Source organism: Amblyraja radiata, chromosome 6 (genome assembly GCF_010909765.2).
Source record: "Amblyraja radiata isolate CabotCenter1 chromosome 6, sAmbRad1.1.pri, whole genome shotgun sequence".
NCBI lineage: Eukaryota > Metazoa > Chordata > Chondrichthyes > Rajiformes > Rajidae > Amblyraja > Amblyraja radiata.
Window position 1 is genome coordinate 29,490,830 of NC_045961.1, and position 12,662 is coordinate 29,503,491.

Genomic DNA, 12,662 nt, shown 5'->3' on the forward strand with positions numbered 1-12,662 from the left:
GAGATGTGCGCCGGCACCCCGAAGCGAGCAATCCAGTGCGCGGACAACGCACGAGCACACGTAGCCGTTGAAGTATCGGCCAGCGGAATGGCCTCCGGCCACCGCGTGAAGCGGTCCACCATTGTAAGCAGGTGGGTGATGCCCCGGGACGGCGGGAGAGGCCCTACAATGTCTATGTGGAGATGGTCGAACCGCCGGTGAGGTAGACCAAACTCCTGGAGCGGCGCACGGACGTGGCGCTGGATTTTTGCCATCTGGCACGGAATGCAGGTGCGAGCCCAATGGCCAACCTGCTTGCGCAGACCGTGCCACATGAAACGAGCGGCCACTAGTGCCGTTGTCGCCCGGATTGATGGGTGAGCCAGTCCGTGGATCACCTCGAACACCCTCCGGCGCCAGGTGGCAGGGACGATGGGGCGCGGCTGACCGGACGACACATCGCACAGGATTGTCACTCCCCCAGGACCGAGAGGGACATCCTCAAGGCGGAGGCCGGAGATGGCAGTCCGGTAGGCGGGCACCTCATCGTCCGTGAGCTGTGCCGCCGCCAGGGCAGAATAGTCCATTCCGGGCGCCACCTCGAACACGGCGTTGATAGCGGGCCGGGACAATGCGTCGGCCACCCGGTTGTCTTTCCCCTTGATGTAGCAGATAGATGTCGTGTACTCCGATATATAGGCCAATTGCCGCTGCTGTCGTGCGGACCAGGGATCGGAAACTTTCTGCAGGGCGAAAGTGAGCGGCTTATGGTCGGTGTAGGCGGTGAACGGGCGGCCCTCCAGGAAGTAACGAAAATGGCGCACAGCCAGGTACAGAGCCAGGAGCTCACGATCGAACGCGCTGTACTTGGTCTGCGCACGGTTGAGGTGCCGACTGAAGAAGGCCAGGGGCCGCCAACCTCCGCCCGTCAGCTGCTCCAGCACAGCACCAACCGCCGACTCCGAGGCGTCCACCGTGAGAGCAGTCAGGGCATCTCCCCGCGGGTGTACCAGCAGTACGGCCCGAGCAAGGGCCTCCTTCGCGCCGTCAAAAGCTGCCTCCGCCTCGTGGGTCCACTCAACGCTCTTGTGCTGCCCACCCGCCAGAAGTTGATACAGGGGCCGCATGATGTGGGCCGCGGATGGCACGAAACGATGATAAAACGCCACCATGCCGACAAATTCCTGCAGGCCACGCACCGTGCGTGGGCGGGGAAACCGGCGGATGGCGTCGACCCTGTCAGGCAGGGGAACCGCGCCTTGCGCAGTCACGCGGTGGCCGAGGAAGTCAATTTCATTCACCCCAAAACGGCACTTGTCCAGGTTGATGGCCAAACCATGCTCGCTGAGCCGCTGACAGAGCTGCCGAAGGTGAGTACAGTGTTCCTGTTGCGAGCGGCTGGCCACCAGGATGTCGTCCAGGTACACGAACACGAAATCGAGGCCGCGACAAACCCCGTCCATGAGGCGCTGAAAGGCCTGTGCTGCGTTTTTGAGGCCGAACGGCATCCGAGTAAACTCGTAAAGCCCGAATGGCGTGATGATCGCCGTCTTCGGCACGTCATCCGGGTGAACTGGGATCTGATTATAACCCCGTACCAAATCCACTTTGGAAAAAATCGTGGCCCCAGCCAAATGGGCCGTGAAGTCCTGGATGTGGGGTACGGGGTATCGATCCGCTGTTGTTGCCGCGTTCAACCGTCGGTAATCCCCACATGGTCGCCAGCCCCCGCTTGACTTGGGGACCATGTGGAGTGGGGACGCCCAAGGGCTGCTTGAAGGGCGGACGATCCCCAAGGCCTCCATCGTGCGGAATTCCCGCCGTGCCAGACGCAGTTTATCTGGTGGCAGTCGCCGTGCTCGTGCATGGAGTGGTGGGCCGGTAGTCGGGATATAATGCAACACTCCGTGGCTGGGGGTTGCTGATTGAAACTGCGGAGTGAGAATGTCAGGGAACGCAGCCAAGATACGTGCAAATCGGGAGTCCACGGACGCCAGTGGCCGTCCCACCGGTTGATCCACACGCAACGTGATCGGCTCCATCGTAGTGGCGTTGATCAAACGCTGACGTCCGACGTCCACCATGAGGGAATGCGCCCGGAGGAAATCGGCCCCGAGCAATGGTTGGGAGACATCGGCAATGGTGAAGCTCCATGAGAAATGGCAGGAGCCGAGCACGATGGGAACCATCCGCAGTCCATATGTGCGGATGGGGCTGCCGTTCGCTGCGGTGAGGACGGGCCCCCGCTTACCGGAACGAATGTCGGCCAGCGAAGGGGGCAGGACGCTGAGCTCCGCTCCTGTATCCACGAGGAAGCGGGTCCCGGAGCGCCGATCCCAGGCAAAAAGGCGATGAATTTGGCCGGCCGCCGCGGGGACTATTGGCAGCCGGCCCAGGCGTTTCCCGGGAATGTGCATGGCTGGCGGCATTGTTGTGCTGCAGCACCCCAGCGTTGATGGTAGTAGCACCAACGTCTCCTGTTGGAGTCACTTGGAGCTTGCCTGCTCCTGCTGGTGGTGCCTGCCGCTTGCTGGCGCTGGGCTGCAGGTGCAGTACCCCTCACTGCCGCTGGGGGCGATCGTACGGGCCGTCGGGCTGGAGCTGTCACTCCTTCCACATCTCCCCCGCCCCACCGGGGGAATTCGGGAGCTGCTGGGGTGACATCATCGGCGTACCTGCTGACGGCGAGCGCGTTGACGTCATCAGGGCGCGTCGGCCTCAGCGCGACCCCGTCTCTGCTGACGGCCAGCGCGCTGACGTCATCAGGGCGCGCCGTCCACAGGGCGTCGGCGCGCCTCCCGAGGGCCCGAAGGTCGGCAAACGAGACGTCGGTGAGCTGCAGACGAATGTAGGCCGGCAGCAGATGCAGGTATGTATACTCAAACATCAGGCACGGCGTGTGCCCGTCTAGTAGAGCCACCATCTCCTTTAGGAGGGAAGATGGCCGCCGGTCGCCCAGGCCCCCCATATGCAGGAGCCTACCTGCCCGCTCCATCCTACTCAGTCCGTAAATCTGGAGCAGGAGCTCTTTCAGGCCGAGGTATTTATTATTGTCCGGGGGGTCTGCGAGGAAGTCCGTGACCTCTTCAGCCGCATCCTGGTCGAGGGCTCCCACCAGGTAGTAGAAACGGGTGGCATCGACCGTGATGCCCCGCAGGTTGAACTGGGCCTCCGCCTGCTGGAACCAGATGAGCGGCCGGGTGGTCCAGAACTTGGGCAGTTTAACGGAGACCGCGTCCAGAGACAGGGCCAGGCCGGCCTGTGAGGAGGTAGGGCTTTCTCTGTTCTCCATCATGACGCCAATGGAGCGTCGGGGTCACCAATGTAGCGTGTGTCTTGGAATAAAGCACGGAGTCGTGTTTAGAGAGAGACACTTTTTATTCTGATCCTCCTGGTTGTAGGGAAGACCAAACGAGAGAAAGATGGCACCCAAACCCCAGCCTTTAAAGCCTCCGGCTAAGGGCCGCCTCCGGACTGAACCACTCCTGTGCCGAGGGGTTCGACACTAAGGTGGCACGACCCTTGGGAGCCGCCACACCTTCCTCATTACTCAATACCCAGTCTAAAATAGCCTGCTCTCTCGTTGGTTCCTCTACATGTTGATTTAGATAACTATCCCGCATACATTCCAAAAAATCCTCTTCCTCAGCACCCCTGCCAATTTGATTCACCCAATCTATATGTAGATTGAAGTCACCCATTATAACGGTTTTGCCTTTGTCGCACGCATTTCTAATTTCCTGTTTGATACCATCTCCAACTTCACTACTACTGTTAGGTGGCCTGTACACAACACCCACCAGCGTTTTCTGCCCCTTAGTGTTTCGCAGCTCTACCCATTCCGATTCCACATCCTGCAAACTAATGTCCTTCCTTTCCATTGCGTTAATCTCCTCTCTAATCAGCAACGCTACCCCACCTCCTTTTCCTTTCTCTCTATCCCTCCTGAATATTGAATATCCCTGGATGTTCAGCTCCCAGCCTTGGTCACCCTGGAGCCATGTCTCCGTGATCCCAACTATATCATAGTCATTAATAGCTATCTGCACATTCAACTCATCCACCTTATTACGAATGCTCCTTGCATTGAGACACAAAGCCTTCAGGCTTGTTTTTACAACACTCTTACCCCTTATACAATTTTGTTGAAAAGTGGCCCTTTTTGATTTTTGCCCTGGATTTTCCGGCCTGCCACTTTTACTTTTCACCTTGCTACCTATTGCTTCTACCCTCATTTTACACCCCTCTGTCTCTACGCCCACACATTTAAGAAACCCTTTCCCTTTAACTCCATCCTCCCCTAGCCCATTCGACACCCCACCCCCCTTATTCAGTTTAAAACCACCCGTGTAGCAGTGGCAAACCTGCCTGCCAGAATGCTGGTCCCACACCTGTTAAGATGCAATCCGTCCCTTTTGTACAGTTCCCCCTTACCCCAAAACAGATCCCAGTGATCTAAGAATCTAAATCCCTGCCCCGTGCACCAGTTCCTCAGCCACACGTTCAGGTCCCGTATCTCCCTGTTCCTGCTCTCGCCAGCACGAGGAACTGGAAGCAAACCGGAGATAACAACCCTGGAGGTCCTGCTTTTCAGCATTTTTCCGAGCTCTCTAAAGTCACGCTGCAGAATATTCATCCCCTTCTTTCCGACATCGTTTGTGCCAACATGCACTACCACTTCCGGATGTTCACCTTCGCCCTTGAGGATTTTCTGCACTCTGTCCGTGACATCCTGGATCCTGGCACCAGGAAGGCAGCACACCATCCTCGCATCCCGTCTGTTGCCGCAGAAACCCCTGTCCGTACCTCTCACAATGGAGTCTCCTACTACAATGGCGTTGCCTGCCTTAGGCCTTTTTGGTTTTGGCTCAACAGCCCTATTCGCATCACAAGCCAGTCCGCCGCCCAGTGTAAACACCTCTTCTGTCCCGACAGCTTCTAAGTGGGTGAACCTGTTCACAAGAGGTACAACACCCGGGGAAGTTGGCATTCCATGCTTCCCTCCCGTTCTCACTCTCCCACCTTCTCTCTTCCAGTACCTTAGGTGTAAACAATCGTACTGTAGGACTTGTCGAGGAACGACTCCGTTTCTCGGACGAACCGGAGGTCATCCACTTGCTTCTCCAGTTCCCCAACACGGCCCTTCAGGAGCTCTACCTGGATGCACTTTTCGCATTTGTAGCAGCCAGAGGCACCAGCGGTGTCCTTGACCTCCCACATACTGCAAGCATCACACTGAATCAGCTTGCCTGACATCTCCTTTTTTCGTCTCTCCCTCTGCAGTGTTTTACGTAGTCTCCTCTCCTCAGCCTCCCCTCCGAAGACTCTCGAGCCAAAGACTCACACTTCCCTCACAAGGCCGCTCACTCACTGCCGCTCCCTAAGAACAGTCTTACTTAAATTGACTGATAAATTGCCTGATTTACCAATTTACAAACCAAATTCCTCAGTTTTCAATTATTTTCCCAGCACTGACTCACTTCTCTCCTCCCACTTGGGCTAGAGCCAATCAGTTATATCTCTTGCTAATCTCCTCCTGCTGCTGTTGTTGCTCCCAAAGCTACAGCAGTTCTGAGTCACTTCATTCAATTCCAATATTTTGATGAATATGTTATATCATGGAATTGCCAAATCTGATTGTCACACACTTGATAAATGACTAAATGTACAGAGATTTAAAGAACAGTTTGTCCCTAGTTAAATCACTTAGTCCAACTGCGTGACAATTTGGTACAGAAGGGGTGTAGACCCAGGCAGAAAATCTACAGAGTTAATTTTGTTATTTTGGATTTTCTTGCTCATACATCATAACTAATACTTGGCGATGTTTCCTGAATGATGCGTCAGTGTACTAACTACTAAATATGCTGAAAACATTTTTAAAGTATTTATGGTTAACCTCTGCAGGATATTTGAGAAGTGTACGTCTTCCCATCCAAAACTTACAAAACCCTCATTCTTTTCCCTACAGTGAATAATCATCTGCTGTGTGTTAGTGAAAAATCCAGAAATAGCCTGAAATATACAGTGTATACATCACTCTGGTGAGAAAACCTGCCAGCAGGGCCCAAATATCTTCACTCTCACTATTGTCAGAGGAGTGTGGCTTCACGTTCCATCCAGGGAGCACTTTGTTGGTGTGAACATAAAAACATAGAAAATAGGTGCAGGAGTAGGCCATTCGGCCCTTCAAGCCAGCACCGCCATTCATTGTGATCATGGCTGATCGTCCCCTATCAATAACCCATGCCTGCCTTCTCCCCATATCCCTTGACTCCACTAGCCCCTAGAGCTCTGTCTAACTCTCTCTTAAATCCATCCAGTGACTTGGCCTCCACTGCCCTCTGTGACAGGGAATTCCATAATTCACAACTCTCTGGGTGAAAAAGTTTTTTCACCTCAGTCTTAAATGACCTCCCCTTTATTCTAAGGCTGTGGCCCCTGGTTCTGGACCCACCCAACATTGGAAACATTTTTCCTGCATCTAGCTTATCCAGTCCTTTTATAATTTTATATGTTTCTATAAGATCCCCCCTCATCCTTCCAAACTCCAGTGATTACAAGCTTAGTCTTTTCAATCTTTCCTCATATGACAGTCCCACCATCACAGGGATCAATCTCATGAACCTACGCTGCACTGCCTCAATCACAAGGATGTCCTTCCTCAAATTAGGAGACCAGAACTGTACACAATACTCCAGATGTGGTCTCACCAGAGCCCTATACAACTGCAGAAGAGAACCAAATGCATAGACTGGCAGAAGTTGACAAAAAGTTTAGAAGAAAGTCAGATAGATATTTGAAAGAATAATTGTGCAAGGGCTTTATTTTAAAGACAATGTGAATGCATAGGGCCAAATATTCAGTCATGCAACTTCAAACAAAAAAAACTGCAAATGACAAATCGAGTTAACCTGGGGTAGAATAGAGGACACACATTTGTGGCTATCTTAATGTCCAACTGGAAATTTTTAAGAGATATTTATTTTCTCAAGCACAATTATTCTGGCATAAAACTTCTCATGTTCCTGCTGGCTGCCAAGAACACATGGTCACTCAGCCGAGGGTCATGTCTGCTGCTTTGCACAAAGAGCACGCCGTCTTATGGACACTTTCCTTCGGCAGCAGTCTATCAAGGACTCTTTAACTCTGTTTAACACACACTCCTCCACTCCCCATCCTGCACCATTCATCCATCTATTCAGAAGCAATGTTCCATATTCAGGTGGTGTGTTGCCTTTTGGAGCTGGCTGCAAAGATTACACCCGTTTTGTTGCATTCTACCAACTGAGAGAATCTGCAACCCATCAGCAGCAATCATTGCACGAGAACCAATTATCTCAGTGTCAGTACACCATTAGAACATTTTTCACGCAGAGAGTGGTGAATCTCTGGAACTCTCTGCTACAGAAGGTAGTTGAGGCCAGTTCATTGGCTATATTTAAGAGGGAGGTAGATGTGGCCCTTGTGGCTAGAGGGATCAGGGGGTATGGAGAGAAGGCAGGTACGGGATACTGAGTTGGATGATCAGCCATGATCATATTGAATGGCGGCGCAGGCTCGAAGGGCCGAATGGCCTACTCCTGCACCTATTTTCTACGTTTCTATATTAGAAAGGGAATCCCTGCACTGTTCTGTTGATCCCTTTAAGTTCCTGCTCCTGCTGTTGACTTTCACAAATGAGAGCAGAGTCTTCCACAACATTGTTTAAAGTAAAAACATGAAGAGCGACATATATAGAGTCAAAGAGTGACACGGCGTGGAAACAGGCCCTTCGGCCCAACTTACCCACACAGGCCAATATGTCCCACCTACACCAGTCCCACTTCCCATGCTTGGTCAATATCCCTCCAAACCTGTCCAATCCATGTACCTGTCGAACAACTTCTTAAATATTGGGATCATCCCTGCCTCAAGTACCTCCTCTGGAAGCTTGTTCCATACACCCACCATCCTTTGTGTGAAAAAGTTACCCGTCAGATTCCTATTAAATCTTTTCCCATTCACCTTAAACCTATGTCCTCTGGTTCTCGACTCACCTAAAGCACACTATACAACTATTTTAGATTCCCTTATGCTTGTTCAATGTATCTTGCTCTTACATGTTCTCTTGAGCATGATTCTGTTAGCCCAGGATCCTGTTATCTAAATAAATTGATGTTGCCATTAACTCATTTGAAACAATTTGTTTAACATGTGTCAAAGAAAAATAGAAACGATGAGTTGAAAACAGCTAAATCTTACAGAAGAGTTATACCAAGTAATTTGATTAAATGATAAACATACTAAAAAGTATTCAAGAGTTTGCATATTTAATACCTGTGAACCATCTTGATTCAATGTGTTCTGCCTGCAGATAACCAATGGACCGACAAGGCCAGAATTAGTGTCCTCCACAATATTGGTGGCTGAGTAGTACATCCAGGTCAGGCAGGGTGGATCATTCACTGTAGGTCCCACATGCTGTGGCACTGTCCATGTATAGGTGAAGGATGTTCCAGGCTCAACATGTGAAGCTTTTCTTTCAAAACCTTAACATTTCAGCCAAACAGAATTTTTTTTTAAAATAGCCTTTTTCCACAACTACATTTAAATTTGTATTAGTAGGTTAAATTAGCAGGTTTTCATAATTTGTAGGAGCAGAATTAGGCCATTCGGCCCATCAAGTCTACTCCGCCATCCAATCATGGCTGATTTATCTCTCCCTTTCAATCCCATTCTCCTGCCTTCTGCCCCATAACCCTTGACACCCATACTAATCAAGAATCGGTTAATCTCCGCCTTAAAAATATCTATTGAGTTGACCCCCAAGACTTTTGTAACAATGAATTCGACAGATTCACCACCTTCTGACAAAATAAATTCCACCTCATCTCCTTTTCTACATTCTTTTATTCTGAGGCAATGGCTTCCGATGCTAGACTCTCCCACTAGTGGAAACATGCTCTATCCAGGCCTTCCACACCATTATCGAGGTAAGTTTCAATGAGGGTCCCCCCCTACCTCTCATCATTCTAAACTCCAGCAAGTACAGACCCAATACGGCCAAACGCTCATCATGTGTTAACCCAATCATTCCTGGGATAATTCTCATAAACCTGAGGAGGTTCTCCAATGCCAACACACCCTTCCTCAGATATGGGGTCCAAAACCGCTCCATTTAGTTTTTTGTTATAATGGTGACAGCTTATTTCCAGAAGAAGCATGTTCATTCAAGATAATTTCTTTAGCAAAAATCTCACAGCAGGGAATTCAACTCAATATTGCCTTCCTTTGGGTGTTATGGGTATGATTTGAGGAGGAAATAATGTACATCAAGGATATTAAAATGTTGCATCAAATGTTACATCAGGCGATGTATTTGTGAAAGGGTTGGTGAATTGCCAAGTGAAGGCAAAACAACATTGACTCAATCTTCACCATCATGGAACTCAATGCTCTAATCTTGTTCAACTACCTGTATGCACCAAGCAAAGATATAGTTAAGCAGCTAGGAGGACCACCACTCCATCCCCACTATGAGCATTGACTGCGTTTTCCCGTTCAGAGGCCATTAAACTTCTTTTAATATGCTGATGAAGTTTAATATATGAAGAGATCAATAGCAATTGAAGAAAGGAGATCTGATAGCTGGGAGGAGATTGGAGTGGGGGGAAAGAGGGCAGAATAATGTATTTGGCTGGATCCCTCAAACCATACTCCTATGTCCATCACATACACACAGCCCACTTCAAATGTGCCATGCATAAATGCAACGGCGCCAGTCTGAACAGTTTTACCTGTAATCAATGCCAGAATGCATTTCATCAGTACACTGTCATATCCACCTGTTAGGTGCAACAAAATGTCCCTTGCTACATGTGAAGGAAGAAATTGCAGATGCTGTTTTTAACCAAAGATGGACACAAAAACCTGAAGTAACTCTGGAGAAAATGAATAAGTGACATTTTGAAGAAAGTCTGAAGAAGGCTCTCGACCCAAACGTCACCTATTCCTTTTCTCCAGCCATGCCATGCCGTCTGACCCGTTGAGTTAATCTAGCTTTTTGTATCTCCCTTGCTACACATTGTATGTTACATTTTTTATTCCAAATTCTATCCATAAGTGCACAAATTTAGTTGGGGAAATGAACTAATCACACAGGAATGTAGTGATGTCTAAAACTAATAGCGTCTGGTGGAATTGATTAATGCTTGATTTCACTAATGCACTCTGGAGATGTCCACCTTGCCTGTGCCAAACTAAAAACTAAAATTTCAGAAGATTCAATTTCAACCCAAAATTACAAGGGGAAGGGGAATTATGCTAATTATTAATTCTGTAAACTTTATCCTAATCTGTAGTAGTGCAAAATTAAAGCACATGTATAAAGACAGGAACTCTCAAACAGATAACCATGCATTAATTTACCATCAACGTAGTTTGTTGCATCAAACTCCTTGGTAAAATACACCCCATGAGGCTGAATGCTGTAGGCACGATCGGCTTGGTTCATGAAAGTGACAATAATGGTGTCTCCAACTTCAGCTTTGATCACTGGGCCTAATAGGCAAGTAATAAACATATTGTCACCTTGATAGTTGTAAAGTAACAAAAGTAGATGTTCCAAAATTGAATCACACGTCGTACCAAGTATTCCAAGATGCTTTTCTGCTGGTAATCGATTTTTTTTTGTGTGGAAGGATTCGTTAGTATATTCAACATATCGAGCTTTCCAGTATTCTCCTCCAATTCTGTCCATACTATTCTTGAAGAAAACTTCAGAATCACTGAAAGGAATTTAAAAAACAGTAAAGAGGGTCGGAAGAAAGGTCTCGACCCGCAATGTTCTCAAGAAATGCTGCTTGACCTGCTTGACCAAAGTTCTCCAGCACTTTGTGATCTGTTGCCAAAAATCTGTTCATTTTTGAATAATGCATTTTATACCCAAGAGCTCAAAGAACAATTAAGTTGTAAAAATGTTGAGATTTTGATTGATGTTAATTTTGCCCTCAATATCTATACCCACAGGACTGGAAGGAGATGGCTGGATTGGAAATAATTAATATCCCTAGCATACAGATTGATGTCCAATGTCTTTCCTGTACTGGCAGATGCAGCAGAAGTGACCCATCAAGGATAACCAATGGACAAAACAATTGAAAAGAGATTTTATGAAAAGAGATGCCGACAGATATTATGTCCTGCCTAAAGCTCGAGAAAATCAGGTACTCACTTCAACATTCAAATGGAAGGTTTCAGAAAGCATGGGGACCTTTTTTAAATGCATTCCAGACTTTATAAATGCTTGATCATCAAGCACAGTTTAACAGCTTAACAGTCTACCCATTCATTTATCGTGGATTATTGTTGTGACAGGCTGATATTTGCATATGCTCACTGGCAGTGACTGGGGAGGAATTATTTTTGGTATCTCATTTTTCTTTTATTGTTGTTGTCTTGTTATATGTTAGCATAAGTTGTTTTTTATTTATTCTTTTCGTACACTCTGTCTGTAACAAATAGACAACTTTGCACTTTGTTATGTCCTGAAAACTAAATAAAAAAGATTTTGATTTAAAAAAAAAGAGATGTCGAGGGCCAATAGCAACCAGTTGGATTAGGTTAAGATCATTTTGTTTGTTTGGACAAGATTAATATGATTTTAGTCTAATCACAGACTGGAAATTAATTTGCAAATTTCATGACAGTAAATTAATGTTTGCAAAAGTTCTCCATACAAAGGATTTAAGCACAGGTACAAAGCTACAGGACTGTTTCCAATCAACCTTTGCCCTTGAAATAAACCTCTTCCAATCATAATGGTTTGACAGCCAGAGTATCAATAGAATTATCTGAGAAAGCAGGACCAAGTGGACATCAATCCCACCTTGCTATTCATCACGATCATGGGTGATCTTTTACCTCAACACCATTTTTCTCCACCATCCCCAAATCCTACTATTCCTTTAATATCCACAAATAAATTGATCGCTAAGTTGAATGAAAATGCCAGAACTTGCAACCCTCCGAGTTTAAGAATTCCACAAGGCCACGATCCTCTAGTTAAAGTAATTTCTCCTCATCTCATTGAAAATTCCTATGGGGTATTATTTGAAGACTGCAATCCCTACCTCAATTTTCCTTGGCTTTGTTGAAATATCTGTTCGTTATTGCATTGAAAATTGCATGTGCCGTCTCACTAAGATCGGATAGAATTGCAGTAAGACTTCCTTCCTCCAACATATTGCTCTCTAGATTACCTGCGGGGCCTGCATGTTGTCTTCAGTGACATGTGGACAGGACTTGAATATCAGCGCTATTCAATCTATCACAACTTTAAAGGTTATTTGCTCTTTTACTTTATTGATCAAAGTGGTTGACCTGTTCTCGCCATTCACTTAGCTTGTCCACATCTCCTTGCAGTGTTGTACATTCTCCTTTATGCTCACAATCCCACAGTTTATTATCAGCAGCAAACCTGGAAACAAGAAATGTGGTCCCCTCGGACAAATAGTTAACATAGATTATGAACAGTTGGAGACCAAGCACTAATCCCTGCGGGGCCTCATTTGTTACAATCTGCCAACTTGAGAAGGGTCTGTTAATTTTCACTTTGATTTCGGTCCTATAATTAATTTTCAAACCTTGTCAATGTAACGCCTCCATTTCCATGTGCTCTCAGCTTAACTGACTTTCTTTGT

At 47.5% G+C, this 12,662-nt stretch overlaps 1 protein-coding gene across 2 annotated transcripts in view; it reads right to left on the minus strand.

Annotated features, from left to right (window-relative positions):
- hephl1 (hephaestin like 1) overlaps window positions 1–12,662 on the minus strand; it is a 96,409-nt gene that overhangs the window by 48,455 nt on the left and 35,292 nt on the right. For both annotated transcript variants that reach the window (XM_033022412.1, XM_033022411.1), the window contains exons 7-9: window positions 10,609–10,748; window positions 10,390–10,521; window positions 8,299–8,510 (exon numbers count right to left, since the gene is read on the minus strand). In XM_033022412.1, the coding sequence (XP_032878303.1) occupies window positions 8,299–8,510; window positions 10,390–10,521; window positions 10,609–10,748 (484 nt within the window). The remainder of the gene's footprint in view (window positions 1–8,298; window positions 8,511–10,389; window positions 10,522–10,608; window positions 10,749–12,662) is intronic.